The sequence below is a fragment of the Mustela erminea genome, chromosome 1 (genome assembly GCF_009829155.1).
Source record: "Mustela erminea isolate mMusErm1 chromosome 1, mMusErm1.Pri, whole genome shotgun sequence".
Taxonomy (NCBI): Eukaryota; Metazoa; Chordata; class Mammalia; order Carnivora; family Mustelidae; genus Mustela; species Mustela erminea.
The window spans coordinates 107743604-107759350 of record NC_045614.1 but is presented as its reverse complement, the minus strand read 5'-3'; the positions used below and the strand labels follow the sequence as shown (position 1 = coordinate 107759350).

Here is a 15747-nt window from a genome sequence, read left to right as displayed (position 1 = left end):
AGAGAGCCAAAGTGGTTGACAGAATTACTTTTTAAACTCTTGGCACAACTCCCTGTTATCAGGATAGGGATTTTCTAGGAGTGCTTTGAAACATAGGCTAACTTCTTTCAGTTTACTCTTGGGTTGCTTCCTTCTGTATAGACAGTATTTCTAGGAAATCTGATTTAAATGTAAGCCTACTTGTATTAGTATTAGGAAGATAAATCTCTGATCTTCTGGGGAGGCATTCCCCTAAATTCTAAAAAGGTACCCGTGATCTCAAGATAACTTGTAGAAAACACATGTCTGGTTAGTAAAGGTGACCAATTATTGAGCATATGGCAGCATATCAGAGTAAAATTCCAAAAATCTCAAGATTTACCTATTTGTTTTTTGTTCATACTTTTGGATTTATATGATCTAAGATTACTGGAATCGTGTGTAGAGTTCTGACAAATGGTTACCAGAGTGGAACTGTAAGTAGTACAGTTTGCTTTAAGGGAACAAGATTTAGGAGAATCTTTTCACCATGCCTGCTTACCCCATGGCTGTTAATTGAAACATAATTTTGTGAGGGGGGATTTTGAGTATTACTCTTGATTTTGTTTTAAATTTTATTTTTTTAGCGAGCTGGAGTGAGAAGGGTAGAGGGAGAAGGAGAGAATCTGAAGCAGACTCCATGCTGAGCAGAGCCCTCTCGGGGCTTGATCTCATGATCTGAAATCAGGAGTCAGAGGGTTAACCAACTGAGTCACCAAGGCACCCCTTACTCTTGATTTTTTGAAATTGAAATGTATTTGCTAATCCTAATAGGAAAGAAAGTGCCAGCTAAAGTATCTCCTTGCAGAAGAGAAGTTGAAAGTGGAAATATCTGACTCAGGGTAAATAGAATTTGCAGTAGCTAGTACTTAAGGAAACTCTCTTGTCATATGAAGCCAATAAACCAAAATGGTTTTCTTTCCTTGGTGTAAACTTGTACTTAAGTTGGGTTGGATATGATCTTTTGGGTTTTTAATGGGCATGACTGGGTTTATCCTACTAGGGTTTAAGGAGATGGGTGGCTTTTCTTTCTAGGCTAAGGCAAACAGAGAAACCAAAACCATTTGAGGGCTGCCAAACCATTTGAGGGCTTAAGTGCCAGGAAGAGTGCCATTCAAGTAGTGGAACAACAGAAGGTTGAAGTTTCTTTAGGGATACATGCAATCAAAATAAAAGCAATAAATTCTTACAATCTGGATATTCTTAGTGGAAAATTGCTTTGAAAAATTCTGTCTGCTGCTGGCTAATCTAAGGGTATTTAAGTATTTTGGGTATTGTGAGGTCTCCTGGAAATTCTGACTATCTTCATCAGAATAACTTGTGAATACTTTTTTTTTTTAATGTATAAATTTCCTGTAGTACTGAAGTACTTATAGTGGTTGCTGTCACTCCCGTATTTCAGGTAGGCAAATGGAAGTTATATTAATTTGTTCAAGATTATTCATCTAGTGAGTGTTAGAGCCAAGACTGTAATCAGAGTGAGAGTACTTAGTTATACTGTACTGCATTTTTATGAAGTGAGTATTCACTGAATACCAGCGCTCTATGTAGTATATTGCAGAAAACACTTCATTTTCTAAACATAATTTTTTAAAAGATTTTATTTATTTGGGGGTTTTCTGGGGAGGAGCAGAGTGGGAGGGAGAGGAACAAGCTGACTCTGTGCTGAACAGAGAGCCCGATGCACTGCTGAATCCAGGACACTGAGATCATGACCTGAGCCAAAACCAAGACTCCAAAGCTTAGTGGATTGAGCCACCCAGGTACCCTTTTAAGTGTAATTTGGTAGTCATCTTTTTATGTTCAATTAGGAAACTTTAAATCCATTTAAAAAATAAACTGAATCATTTTAAAGCAGGAATGATTTCTTTTAAATATTTAGCTGCTGTGTAAATTCATGTATTTCTGAATTGTTCTGAAGTGGAATGTCCACTTAAAATGTAATTGTTCTTTAAGGAGTGCACTAAAGACAGTAAACTTAGGAGAATCTTCACCACCTTTCATCAGTTTAATTTTACAAGTTCATTTGAGAGTCACAAATGTACATTTGCTTATCAGAATGTGAAGTTCTTCAGTGTTTGGTAAGTATATATTAGTGATCTGGTGGGTTTATTCAGTAGCAGGTTTATTTCCCAGAACTGAATTCCTTTAAATGTATTATCCTAAGTGGAGATTTGCTTACTTTGTTTCTGTGACATATTATCTACAGAGTAGTTGTTTGATAAATGTAGAACAACTTTTGATTTTTTTCACTCTGCTGAAGTTAGCAAAACCACTGTTACTTCATAGTTGAAGAAAAAGAGAAATACCGTACAAGGATTTTGAAGATAAATCAGTGGCTAACACAAAACCAATAATACATTCAAAATCTTTGGTTGCCCATACTGGTAAAGTAAGCTCCATCTGTTGTTTTAAATATAAGTGCCTATGCACGTATGTGTACATGTACCATGAATGATTAAAATGGCCTTGAATGCTACTGAATGATCCGGTTGTCTAAGTTAGCAATAACTTATCTATCACACTGTGATTATTGTTTAGTGCTGTCCAATAGACTTTCTGTGATGGTGGAAGTGTTCTATATTCCACATTGTCCAAAATGGTAGGCATAAGCCCCATATAGTTATTTAGCACTGAAAATGCGGCTGGTAAGACTAAGGAACTAAATTTTTTAAATTTAATTTTAGTTAATTTGAAAAAATAGCTACATATCAGTAGTGGCTACCATATACAGTATAGGGAAAAGATTGTAACCCTAGTGGGTAGAATAATGATGGATCAGTAGAACATACAGATTTGGTCTAGTTTGAGGAAATACTTTCTAACATGGGTTCCAACATTGGATGATGTAGATGTATATCATATGGGGTTTTGAAGAGAACCTCACTTATGATCACTTGGTGGGAATGCAAAGACAGAACCCAAACACCAGTTTGTTGGGAAGGCAGACCAAATGACCTCTGGGATGAGCTCATTTTGAGATTATGGGATGCTTCTTAAGAAGAAAGGAAGCTCAGTTTCAGTGATTTGCATTAGTATTTAGATCTTCTTTTTCTGAAAATAGACAAGGTCTGAGTTGTAACTTTTCTTGAGTAGCTTTTTTTGTTACTTCCAACACAAAAGTTTGACTTCAGAGTACCAATCCTTAAAGCTGATGCCTGCAAGCATAGGAAACTTGTAAGGTTGCCTGTTTGTGGATATTTTTATCCTTTATGATAACTTGAGTCAGATATTTCCTTATGGGAAGTCTTACCTGACAGTTCTATAAGGATGGGTAAATATTGCTCTGTTTCTACCCTGCTACCTTCCCTCCTCCCACTTTCTCACTATTCCTCTCATTCTCAGTCTTTTGCTCTGTCAGATGGAAATTTCTGACTCAGCCATTTTCACTTTTCCAATAAGTTACCCAGTTACTCTGTGGTCTCTGATAATGATGTAGATGGTTTGTGATATTAAAGTAGTACTTCTCGTTTGAGGACTTCTATTATCTCAGCGTTTTCAAAACCCACTTGCCTGCAATCTAGTGTGTCTGTGGTTAACTATAATATAACTACTTGCCAAACAAGTGGTTTGGATTACTAGGGTTTTCATTTAACTTTGAATTTGGGGGATTAGGAAAAAGAAAAAAAAAAGTCAGGAACCGATTTTAATAAGTTGCATCAGAGTGAAATGTTGGGATTAAATAAGTTGTTTTGCTTTTTAAAATGTCTCTTTACTATGCTCAGTCCTGTGCTATTGTTGAAGATGGGTGTGTGTGTGTTTGTAGGCACATGTTTAAAAACTCATGCTTGAATTATTGATGATGTCCATTATATAATTTAGTGCTTCCTATTTAAGTTCTAGCATTACAACACTTTAGTTTCATGTTTGCTGCCAGGAAAACATTTCTATTTGGTGAAGAACTGGTGTTCTTTCTTTTTTAGACGATGAAAACTGAGCAACTTTCATAGTTCTCTGCTTGCTTTGGTTCTCAGGAAGAACAGATACAAATTGGGGGTCTATGTAGAGTTTATATTTGCTAACATACTTTTTCCTTAATAGTAACAAAAAAAAATTTTGATTCTGTAACCGTAAGGAAACAGTATAATTAAACTGAATCAAGAAAACATTGCTAGTGCAGCTCATTTTTTTCCTAGTAAATATTTGTTTCAATGTTTAGAGCTGAAAGCTAGATTAAAAACATATATTTTATTATAAAATACTTTTAAAAGGATTATAAATAATAAGACTTCCCTTCATGGTAGGTAAATTGGAGAATATAGAAATGCTTAAAAAATAAAATGAATGATATTATAATTCTGTAGTACATAATCAGTACTGGGATTTTGATGTTTACCCTTCCTAATATTTTATGAAGTTGAAAAGACAGGTATGTCACCTATAGTCAGAAAGGCTCACAGGATTAGCCCATATAATGGAGAGTATCTTTACTTGTGCCTAGTTCCTATGATAAGCTGCATGAGTGGTCATCTATCTATAGGGTGTGTAAAACAACAATTTTCAAAGTGCCATTGTTTATACAAATCATACCCATCTACCCAAAGCTGGAAATAGGATCAGTGGATAAACTCTATAGATTGGCAGGCTTTATCCATCTGAAGACTATTTTACTTACAGTTATTTACAGGGGGACTGCATTGAAAGGGAATGGGGGACTTTGTTGAATGGAAGTGGGCATCTTGGGGCTGAAATATTTAAGAGGATGGTTATTTGGGCAGGATAAGGCTGGACTCAACAACTGCTAAAGCCCTTTCTGATAATCAGTTTCTATAATTTTAAGAAAGTGATGAATCAGCACATTTTTTGAACGGTGTTTGAAGTTTAGAAATATTTGAAGAAGTTGGGGAACCTGGCCTGTCATCCAGGGCCTTTATTATTTTTAGAGATATTCATATGAAATTAAGATTCTTGATACTGTAAGACAGTTTGGTGCTGTCACCGAAGCGGTGGCTTTAGCAGACAAGGTATTTGGTAGAACTTTTCAGAAGATCTTGAGTTACTCTATTCTGGTTCTTGTAGAGGTTTTTATGGGAAGGGAAGCTCTCTTTCTTTCAGTAATGTTTGTGGCAGGATAATTCACCTGGAAGATGTTTTCCTTTTATAAAGATCCCTCATGTTTCCTCCCCTCCTCCTCCTCCTCCTCCTCCTCCTCCTTCTTCTTCTTCTTCTTCTTCTTCTTCTTCTTCTTCTTCTTCTTCTTCTTCTTTTTTGCTTCTTCCGATGTTGACATGTTCTTCATTTACCTTAATTTACTAAAATTTTCTAATTTTCAGGATTGTTTGGCAGTCTGCTACTATAGAGGATTTCTGAAGACATGAGGAAGTTTTTCTCAAATATTTGACTCAGGACACTAGCTCTAAGATCAGAATCAGCACCTTAGTACAGATTGCATTCTCTGCTTCAAAATGCCGTGTACATCCTATGCATTCTGTTGGGTTATTTAGCCAACACATATCCTCCTGTATGGACACATTTTTCATAGTCTCAGGGTCTAGTCTTAGAAGTAACACTTATTTGTGAGATCCTTAGCATTGTTATTCCAGCTCTCATCATTTCTCCATTAATTGAATTATGTGTTTAAATTGTGATCTAAAGGGACCAACAGTTGACCGTTTGTCTGAGTGTACTACCTACTTAGATAGTGTAGGATTTCTAGATATTCTAGGTTTCTACCAGCTTCTGTCCATTATAATGCATACAAGGTATCTGAAATTTGGGTGATGGAAGCAGAAACCCTTTACTGTTATTTCACTTTATTTTTAAGATTTATTTATTTATTTTAGAGAGTGAGCAAGAGAAGGGCAGGGGGAGAGGAGCAGACTCCCCGCTGAGTGGGGAGACCGGCACAGGCCCGATCTCAGAATCTCTGAGATCATGACATGAGCCGAAATCAAGAGTCCGACACTTTACTGACTGAACTATCATGCACCCCCCTCCGCCTTTACTGTCATTTTAAGTAATGTGGGTAGCCATGCTCCTACTCAGCCTTTTTTCAGGTGAGCTGGAAGGGGAGGATGGCTCACACCTGCAAAAAATACAGTATTTTATTGTACATCATTATTTATATTAGTCATCATTTTTCTTCGAGCCCTCATTTCCACAGGTATTTATTTGAAAATAATCATCTCAGGCATCGTGATAAATGTTGGAGAGAAAATGATCCATAATATTTTTCCTGCCTTGCAGGATCTTGAAAGTATACTGGGGAAACAGATGGGTAAGATAATTATGATTAGTGCCATAGTACTGTATTTACTGTATGCTGTGAAATCACTGCAGGGGAGAGGGGGAAGCCTCGGTGGATCTACTGGGTGTATGAGAGTCAGTTGTGATGGTTTTGGTTTTATTCTGTATGATTGGATAAATAGAGAAATGACTTTTGAATGAGGGTTTTTGAAAGTTGATTATGAATTTTTTAGACAGTGGAGAGGTGCCTCAGGCAGACACACACACAACCTGTGTTATGACTAAGCTTCCCTTCAGACTTGCTAAACTCCCATTCTCGGTGTTCCATACCCACACCAACCAACTAAAACATAAACCCAAACTAATAATCATAAAAATCCCCAAGCAGTTGAAAGGTTGGTTAATAGTACTTGATTCAATCATTTGTACAAAATGTGGATAAAAGTCTTTGTCTTTCATAAAGCAATTACAGAAATCTGTGTGCACTCTGCAGGTTAGTAAGAGGGGCAGTTGTACTAAGGATAAATATTACAGAAAAGTGTACCTGACTTAATTATATCATGGGTCTCTTCTCAGAAAGATCCTCTGTCTTCCAGACAGATGGAATTACCATAGTGTATGGGATAGGACAGGAGGTTTGGAGACTTGGTAGGAAAAGTAGTTCTGCCATAGGCTACTTTGACTAGGAACAAAGTAAATGAGGACAGAACACCAGTGTCATTTACCAGTTTTTCAGTAGTCAAAATTAAGTGCCACTTACCTCCTTCTGTCATATCGTACTTAGATTTTGTTAATTTCAATAGGTTGGACATCTAGGGACACTAAAAATCAGAAAGAACAAAGGTTTCAGTTACCCTGTATTCGCTAGTAAATTAATTGCTTAAACATCACCGAGATGTTTCAGTTGTCAGAGTGGTCAGTGACTCAAAGCTATGTTTGTTATTTTGGGACTCATTATTGGGGCAGATGGTTAAAAAAGTGTCCAGTCCACAGCTGGGCATCCCTAAGAAGCTTCCAGGCTGACGGTGGTGGTGCTGGGGGTAGGGGTTCATTTTGGTGTTGGTATTAGTGGTGGTGATATTGGTATACTCTTAGTTCCTATGTATGTAAATTTTGTTTGGGGTGAAAATGTTGAGGACTTGTCATTATGATGATAACTGTTCACAGTTTTTCCCGAATCCCATTTCTCTCTTGCTCAGGCAATTTTATTAGAACTTTAAATAAAAGAGACTCTTCTTTAATTCATTAGGAAGACTTTTTTTTTTTTTTTTTTTTTTTTAGGGCAACAAACAAAGGCATAAGGGTTTACATATGTTATTTCTTCATTCAAATTGCCTTCAGCATCTCATGGACACATTAGGCTGAAATTCATTAATACTGTCTTTGCAAAGGGAGGGAAACTCACTAATGTTGGATGGAAGCTGGAGGAGATGGGGGGAGGTGGTTAGATCCCAAAGGGAGATTTTCCTCAGAATTTCTCACCATACTCACAGCTGAGGGATTTTCTTGTAGATCACCCATGAAACACTGAATGAAAAGAACTTGTACTGCCCTTGTTTTTCAGCAGTGAAAACAAACTGATTGCTAGAGACTTATTTTGGGGAGATAGTGAGACACAGTTAAGTGATGTCCCATTTTTATTGCTCTATTTTGGGACTGGGAATCTACCTTCTGAGCACATGTACCAGCCTTACCTAAATTATTTTGTATCTGCAATTTCAGAGAACCGAATGCAGATTTGTCTTATTTACTATTTAATAATATCACTTTTTTCTGTCATAATGAAATATAGACTCATTATTTCTCCACAGGAGTTCTTTGAGCAGAAATATTTAGGGTCAGAGGAACTTGGTTTGGTTTCCAGTTCTTTTGTTTATTTGTTGGGCTATCTTAGTCAAATTGCTTTATTTCTCTGAGCCTTAAGTTTCCCCATAAATGAAATGAGAACACTGATAAAGCCTTTACCTTCAAGTGGTTAGGAGGAATAAATGTGAAAGTACATTGTCATGAACAGAGTGCTCCATCAGCATCAACTGTGGCTGCTTGTTGTTACCAAACTTTTCAAGACAAAATGTGTGTCTGGGATATCGTCATTCATAGAAGCTGTTTTCATGTGTACAGAACAAAGGAAAGTAAGTATCATCCCTGCTCTCAGTGTAATGAGTATGTATTCCATCTGTTGCTAATAGCATTTACGCAAAAATAACTCACAAGCTGTACCAGAACATAAAAGGCAATCCAGACACAGTTGAAAGAAGTAGTTTCTAGTGAATGTATTATTAACCCAGGCATTTCTGTGTGGGTGGGAGCTTGTAAAGATTGACTCACTGGAATTGTATTTTCAGAAAGTTTTGGGATTTGGGTAAAAGGACAGAAGGGAAATGACTTCTTCACTCTTTCTCTGGTTTGTAAGAGTTAATTGGCCTCTTCACTGAGAATGCCTACCCCTTTTGCCCTTAAGAATTTTAATCTTCCTTTGAAATTTGTTTTGTATTTTAGCTACTTTAAGGTTCCTTGATACTTCTGCCTGAGTCACTGTCATTCCTTATACTTACCTCCAATTCATAATAAGCATAACTCCTCCATATTTATGGCCTCAAAGAATATTCAATAGGTCTTTATAACATTTATTAAATTATATTATGTTTATGTACCTTTTTGTCATCTCCACCTTCTTGATAGCTTGAAGATGATTTACTTATCCTAAAAGAGAACTCAGCAAATGTTTGTTGAATGAGTATTTTTACTAGATACATGCTATGTCATTTATTTATTTAGGGAGATTCATGAATGAATGAAAATCTCTTCAAGGAAAATGGATGAGGGGGAGTGTGTGTGTGTGTGTGTGTGTGAGTGTGTGTGTGTGTGTATTTATATATGTAAAAATCCAACATATTTCTGAGATTTGCTTGGCTTAATGTAAACTAATTCGTTGTATACTTACATGTATGTATCTGGATTAGAAGAATCACTAAGGCTATTTTTTTTTAATGGGAATGGGAAAGATTTCTAGTTTTTATTTGAAAATTTGGAATTTGAAAATTTTACAAGTCTCTGTGATGCTCTCACAACAAGCTGTTGTGTTTTTTTTACTTTGTTGACCAGTGTTTCTTCATTTTTTTTTTTTTCCTGTTAATATCTCTTGAAGTGTTACTGCATGCTACATCCAGTGCTAATTTTGTGGAAGGTGCAAAGATTAGTCCCACAAGGTCCCTCCCCTGAAGAGTTTGCAGCTGGTCAGGGAGGCAGCTGTGTATTTGAGTTGACGGATAAATGTGTTTCTTTCTGTTGGTCCACTTCAGAAGCAAGGAGGCAGAGTTACATGGTTATTAGTTTTCAAACGAGACTTAGTTACTATGCCCTAATTGTGGGGAAAATGTTTCAGGTTAGAGGGAAGAGGCTGGAGGACCATTTAAGTATGAGTAGGAATGAAGGGGAGTGATGGTGTTGCTTTACTGGCAAGATCAGCATGAAATTTGGATGAGTGAAAGTGAACATAGGAGGGAGGAAGTTTGAGAAGTGGGAGGGTAAGAGTTCAAGGCCAAGTTGTACATCTTAAATATGCCTGCAGGGGGAAGGTAGTGTGGTGAATTTATGCTGTTTACCCTCAGTACATTTATACTATTTGCTTCAAAGTAGATTAAGGAAGGAGCAAAGATCTAGGCTCTGAACTTGTCCTGACTGTGAAATTTTTCTGTAATTGCCCATCTGATTACTGATTTACAAAGGTGGCTAGATGTGTGGTTGTTTTCCAGCTTGTAGTAGAATTATGGTGCAGAGAACACAGAGGCACATCTTGGAAGGAACCAGAGTGGATGCAGAAGAAACTGTACTGAACACACAATACTTGGTATAAATGAGATTGTATACTTGGAAGTTTTTAGCAAACTCTGAAGTGCTAAGTCATTGTATTGACAGGACAATTCTGTGTATATGTGTGTGTGCACTTCCTTGTAGTCTTTGAAGATCTTCTAGATTCTCTTCTAACTCAAGCCATAACCCATATATGCTGTAAGAAGATTTAGGATCAAATCATAATGACTGAATAGACTTTGTACTTTTTGTTTAAATATCAAGAAATCATTGAGAAGAGTCATTGTTACAGTAACCAGTAATTCATAAACCCCTTGTACCTGTTATGTCGGTGTGTCTCCATGTTTATGATTTAGCAGTATATGCTGTTGATGGAATTAAAGATCTAGATTTTTTTAAAGTTTGTATTTAATTATAGAATTTAAAATGTAATACATAAAAAATTACAAAAAGCAAAAGAAATACAGAAACCGACAACCTATTGGTCAAATTGAATGGATGTTAATATTTGCCTTAATTTGCTTTAGTCTTCTCTGTTTAGTTCATAAAGCAATAGAACTCCATCTGATATAGCAGAGACACTTCTGCCTTTGCCTCTCTCTGTAGGTGACCATGATTCTAAATTAGTATGTGGAAAATGTATATTTTTATTGCAGGTGTTTATATCCATAAACATTATGTTTTTACTGTTGCACTGACTAAAAGAAAAAATATGAAATTACTTCAGTTCTTCACGTGGTTATCCCCATGGAAAACTGTAATAATTTTACAATTTTTAATTTTATTCAGCATGACATTAAAAATATATAAAATATATTGTTTGATATAACTTTCTGCCCTGATCACATAAATTAAAGTGCCTTTTAAGTTTTTTTGACCGTAACCTACAGAATGACACGTTTTACATTATGACTTAATGCATATCATGTCTATATAATGTATCTGTGTGTGTGTATGTGTGTGTTATGTGTGTAAAACTGAAAAAGTTTCTCTATACCATAGTTTCCCTTACTCTGTATGCTATTATACTCTATTTTCTAGCATATTCATTTTCAAATGCTTGTTTTAGACTTAGTAAATTGTTTTATGACCTAATAATAAGTTGCCATTCTTGATGTGAAAAATAATAAACTTAATAATTAATCTAATTTTAATCTAAAATTAATTCTGATTCTATATACTAAAATTAATTTAGTATATAGACATAAACTTTCATAGTATAATAAAAGCACTTCAGATAATAAGGCAGCATATTAAAATAGCATTCTTTTGCACAGGATTTGATTACATTCATTTGGCTGATTCTGAATATTTGTTTTCTGTGAACTAAATCATGCATGTTTTGGGCAGTTAATCAATTAATATTAATTAGCTAAGCATTTTAGGGAATGCGTGTTAGTCAGTGTTGAATATCTCCTTTGGTCTGTTCTAGCCTCCCGGTTTGTCTGAAGTCTAGGAGGGCTGTCATAGTGTCAGGAAAGGAAAGAGCTCTTGCTGGCACAGTCATTGACTTCTCGCCTTGTCACCAACAAAGTGCATATAGCCTTAATAAGTCCTTTGTTCCCTCTGACCCTCATTTTCCTCACCTATTAATTGAAAGGGTTAACTAGCTCATTTTGAAAGCACTTTCATTCTGTGAAACACAGACTAGGATCTGGGCCACAGTTAGAATTTGCTGAGACTATATCTGATGTAAAAGAACAGGACTTTGTACTGGAAATTAATAGTTTGGCAGTTGCGTTTGAACAAGGGGTAAGCAGCTCATATGTAGCTTAAATGGTTCTTAGATAGAAATGATTTGTAAAACCATTTTGGAGTAACCTTAATGTCCAAGACCTACCTCCTTTTTTTATTGCATTATTTCTCAGAGACAGAGCTACATGAATGTGTATGTCAGCATATTTAAGTGCTAAGAATGGCAAAGACGTATTTATTTTTTGTCCTCATAGGCAAATCCAAAACTGCAGAAAGAAATCTATAGCTTCTGGTATTCCTCTGGTAGTTTTCTGAGTCCTACATATTGTAGTAGTTTATGGCTTTGAGGAATTTTCCTTTTTCATGTGAGTTGTGTGTTTGGAATAGAGTAAGAAGGTATCACCTAAACTACTGCCCTTCAAACAGACAAATAAAAAGCACATTTCATGATAAGAGTCCTTCATAAGTATTGTTTTATGTATATGCTTATGTTAGGAAACAGGAGTTTGAATTGCAGTTTGGGGTAGAATGGACCTTGGAGACAGACCATCTCTTCCTGTTTGCTTCTAAAAAGATAGGCCAGTGAATGCTCCCGCCTGGGTCTCCAAATCAAGACAACATTAGGGGTAGATTTCTGTATCCCCTAAAGTTCCCATTTTCTTTTGGTGTACAGATCCATTCTAGGAAGCTCTACATTTAGAGAGATCTAGGGAGCCAGTTCTAACTCATGTCTGAGGGTATGGACCCATTAAAGAATGTGATTATCCTTGACTTAGAGATCTGTTTCTACCCGCGGGACTAATACAGGTATGTTTTTTCCTTTGGGAACCAGGATGTCAGTCTCTGGGAGAGGATCCCCTCAACCCCAGATGACTGTTGCAAAGGCTAGATTGCTCTTAACTTCTCTGACCATGCGAGAACTCAGTTTTCTCTCAGCTGCAGTACACAGAACGTTCTTGACTCTTGTATTGTGGTAACAGTTCTTGCCCTCTCTTTATAGATGTGGATTAGAATATCTGGACCTCTGGGTTCTGATTCTGTGGTTAGTATAGTTAGGCCAGAGACCAGAGCTAACCATTATTTTGTAACACCCTGTGCTTGGCACTGAGCAGGTACTATGTGGATTTTTGTGAATGAAGACTTGATACTAACTAGTCACTCTTTTGCATTGCATGATATAAACTTGATCATCCTAAAATATTTGAATTAATTTTTAAAGTAAACACGGTTCTTTTTTTAAGATATATTAAAATATTACCAATGCGTCTTGTTTGCTTTTCTTCCTTCATCCTCTGCAGTGTGCCGAGACTTTGCTGTCTTAGAGGACCACACCCTGGCCCACAGCCTGCAGGAACAAGAAAGTGAGTAATGGCCTCATTCTGTTCTTCTGCCTGCTTTTTTAGTGGTAGCTTGAGGCAGGTTTCTTAGGGTGAGGCAGGAGAGAACAGAGTCACCAGGCCGCACTGCCCTTCCTTCCTGAGGAATTTATCTAGGCAAATGTCACTGGGTGGAGAGTGAAGTTCTGGGTATTTTGAAGCGTGACAGCTACCAGGGAGGAGAAGACTGTTGGTTATGTGGGAGTAGAGGGACTTGAACCTTTTCTTTTACCCTAATGTTACTGGAGAGAGACACTATCTGGCATCTGTTCCTTCCCCTAGAATAGGGGCCTAAACATCGTTCCAGGCACTGACAATATCTAGATTGTGGATTTTTCTTAATATTTATGTAGCGGAGAGAGTCAATTATCCTATGGTTTCACTTACTTGTGGAACATAAGGAATTACACAGAGGAAATTAGGAGAAGTGAGTTGGGGGAAATTGGAGGGGGAGACAAACCATGAGAGACTATGGACTATGAGAAACAGACTGAGGGTTTTGGAGGGGAGGGGAGTGGGGGGTTGGGTGAGCCTGGTGGTGGGTATTAAGGAGGGCATGTATTGGGGGGGCACCTGGGTGACTCAGTGGGTTAAGCCTCTGCCTTCGGCTCAGGTCATGATCCCAGGGTCCTGGGATTGAGCCTGGCATCGGGCTCTCTGCTGAGCACAGAGCCTGCTTCCCCCACTCTCTCTGCCTCCCTCTCTACCTACTTGTGATCTCTCTCTGTCAAATAAACAAATATAATCTCAAAAAAAGAAAAAAAAAAGGAGGGCATGTATTGCACGGAGCATTGGTGAGGTGCGTAAACAATGGATTTTGGAACACACACAAAAAATAAAATTAAATTTAAAAAAATTATGTATCTATAGAAGCTAGATCTAAGTTATGTGTGTTATACAACAGTATGTAATTTGAGAATCATTTACATGTCAATATAAAAATTAAGTATTGAAAAATGTAGTTTATAAAGAGAGTATCAACTGGTGGAGCAGAAGGAGCCTTGGCCTTGGCCTTAGAGTATGTGTGGAAGTCCTGGTACTACGACTGTTTCACCATTTGACCAAAGGCAAATTACTTAACCTTTGTGGTCCTCACTTTACTTAATGGAAAGATGAGAAGAGGAATTCTTCTTTCCCTGTTATATAGCATTATTGAGAGCATACAGTGAAGTTGTGGATGTGAAGCTCTTTTTTTTTTTTTTTTTTAAATGAAGTTGTTTTTTTTTTAGATTTTATTTATTTATTTGGCAGAGAGATAGCACAAATAGGCAGAGCAGCAAGCAGAGGGAGAAGCAGCCTCTCCCCTGAGCAGGGAGCCTGATTCGGGACTTGATCCCAGGACCCTGGGATCATGACCTGAGCTGAAGGCAGCCACTTAACTGTCTGAGCCACCCAGGCGCCCTGTGAAGCTCTTTTTAATGGAAAAGCTCTTCTTAAATTATTCTGAGGCATAGTATTAATAAGCCAAAAAAAAATGACATTGTCATTCCTCTCTTCAATCTTTCTGTCCAGTCGAGCATCATTTGGCATCGAACATTCAGCGGAACCGCTTGGTCCAACATGATCTCCAGGTGGCTAAGCAGCTTCAGGAGGAAGATCTGAAAGCTCAGGCTCAGCTCCAGAAGCGCTACAAAGACCTGTGAGGATTTGGGGGATGGGAGGGAGTCATGCTGGGACTGGTTTTCTCTGTGGAGTTAGCAACCAGCACAGGGAAGAAGACTGGGTCTATCCCTCTTATGCCTTTCACTATTAGATTATAAATCCTGTAGTGGCTATCCCATAGTTTTCTTTGATTTGAAAATATTTGTTTATTGTTGGAACTCTTTCTTGGTTTTGGGACATGTGACTTCTGGTATGAACTCTTAACACTTGTAACACAGACTTTGAGGCATTTGGCCCATTCTCTCTGAGTGTATATCCCTTCCCTATAGCATGTGGAACATAATCTCTGTCCCTGAACTTAATCTGAACATAATCTCTGTCCCTGAACATAATCTGAACATAATCTCTGTCCCAGGTTGTTTGGGGGAGTCCAGTGAAATACTGGCTATCGAAGAACTTCAGGAATTATTTGGATTCCTTTACTCTTTTCTCGTGATGTTTGCTGCTCTTATTTTCCTTAAACCTCGTCCTTTTCAGGGAGAGGGAGAATCTTCTGGAAAGCTCTGAATTATACCCTTAGTTCTTTTTATAACTTCTGCATCTAACAAAATTTCTTTCTCAGTCTCCTCCTTTAAGAGTTAGGTAAATGTAAAGTTCACATCTAGAATCTCTTCCAGCACAAGCTCACAGAGTGCATTTCTTGTCAGTGGTCCTAACCCTAAATCGCAAATGGTGGGTTTTACTGCATGGTTTTGTTCTGAGGAGGAAAGGTTAAGGAAGAAGTGAAGGGACCTTTAATTTACTGTAGTTCATGTTCAAAGAAACAGGAAAACCCATCATTTTTGCCATTTTGAGGAATGGTTTATCGTTTTGTTCTAATACTCGTAGAAAGAATTTTAGTCATCATTTTGTTAGCTTACTTATTTTCGAAATAAACACTCTTATTGACTCTTGCTATACCTGTCACCATGAAAGGCACTGAAGACCACAGATAGGAATAAAATGTAGACACTGCCCTTAAGGGCCTCAGAATAAAACTCTGAATATTATAAATCTA

General features: G+C 37.2%; 1 protein-coding gene across 2 annotated transcripts in view; it reads left to right on the top strand.

Moving 5' to 3' along the window:
• The window catches only part of CCDC50 (coiled-coil domain containing 50), a 65273-nt gene that overhangs the window by 14942 nt on the left and 34584 nt on the right, over positions 1–15747 (top strand). For both annotated transcript variants that reach the window (XM_032337830.1, XM_032337823.1), the window contains exons 2-3: positions 13011–13073; positions 14601–14727. In XM_032337830.1, coding sequence (XP_032193721.1) covers positions 13011–13073; positions 14601–14727 — 190 coding nt within the window. The remainder of the gene's footprint in view (positions 1–13010; positions 13074–14600; positions 14728–15747) is intronic.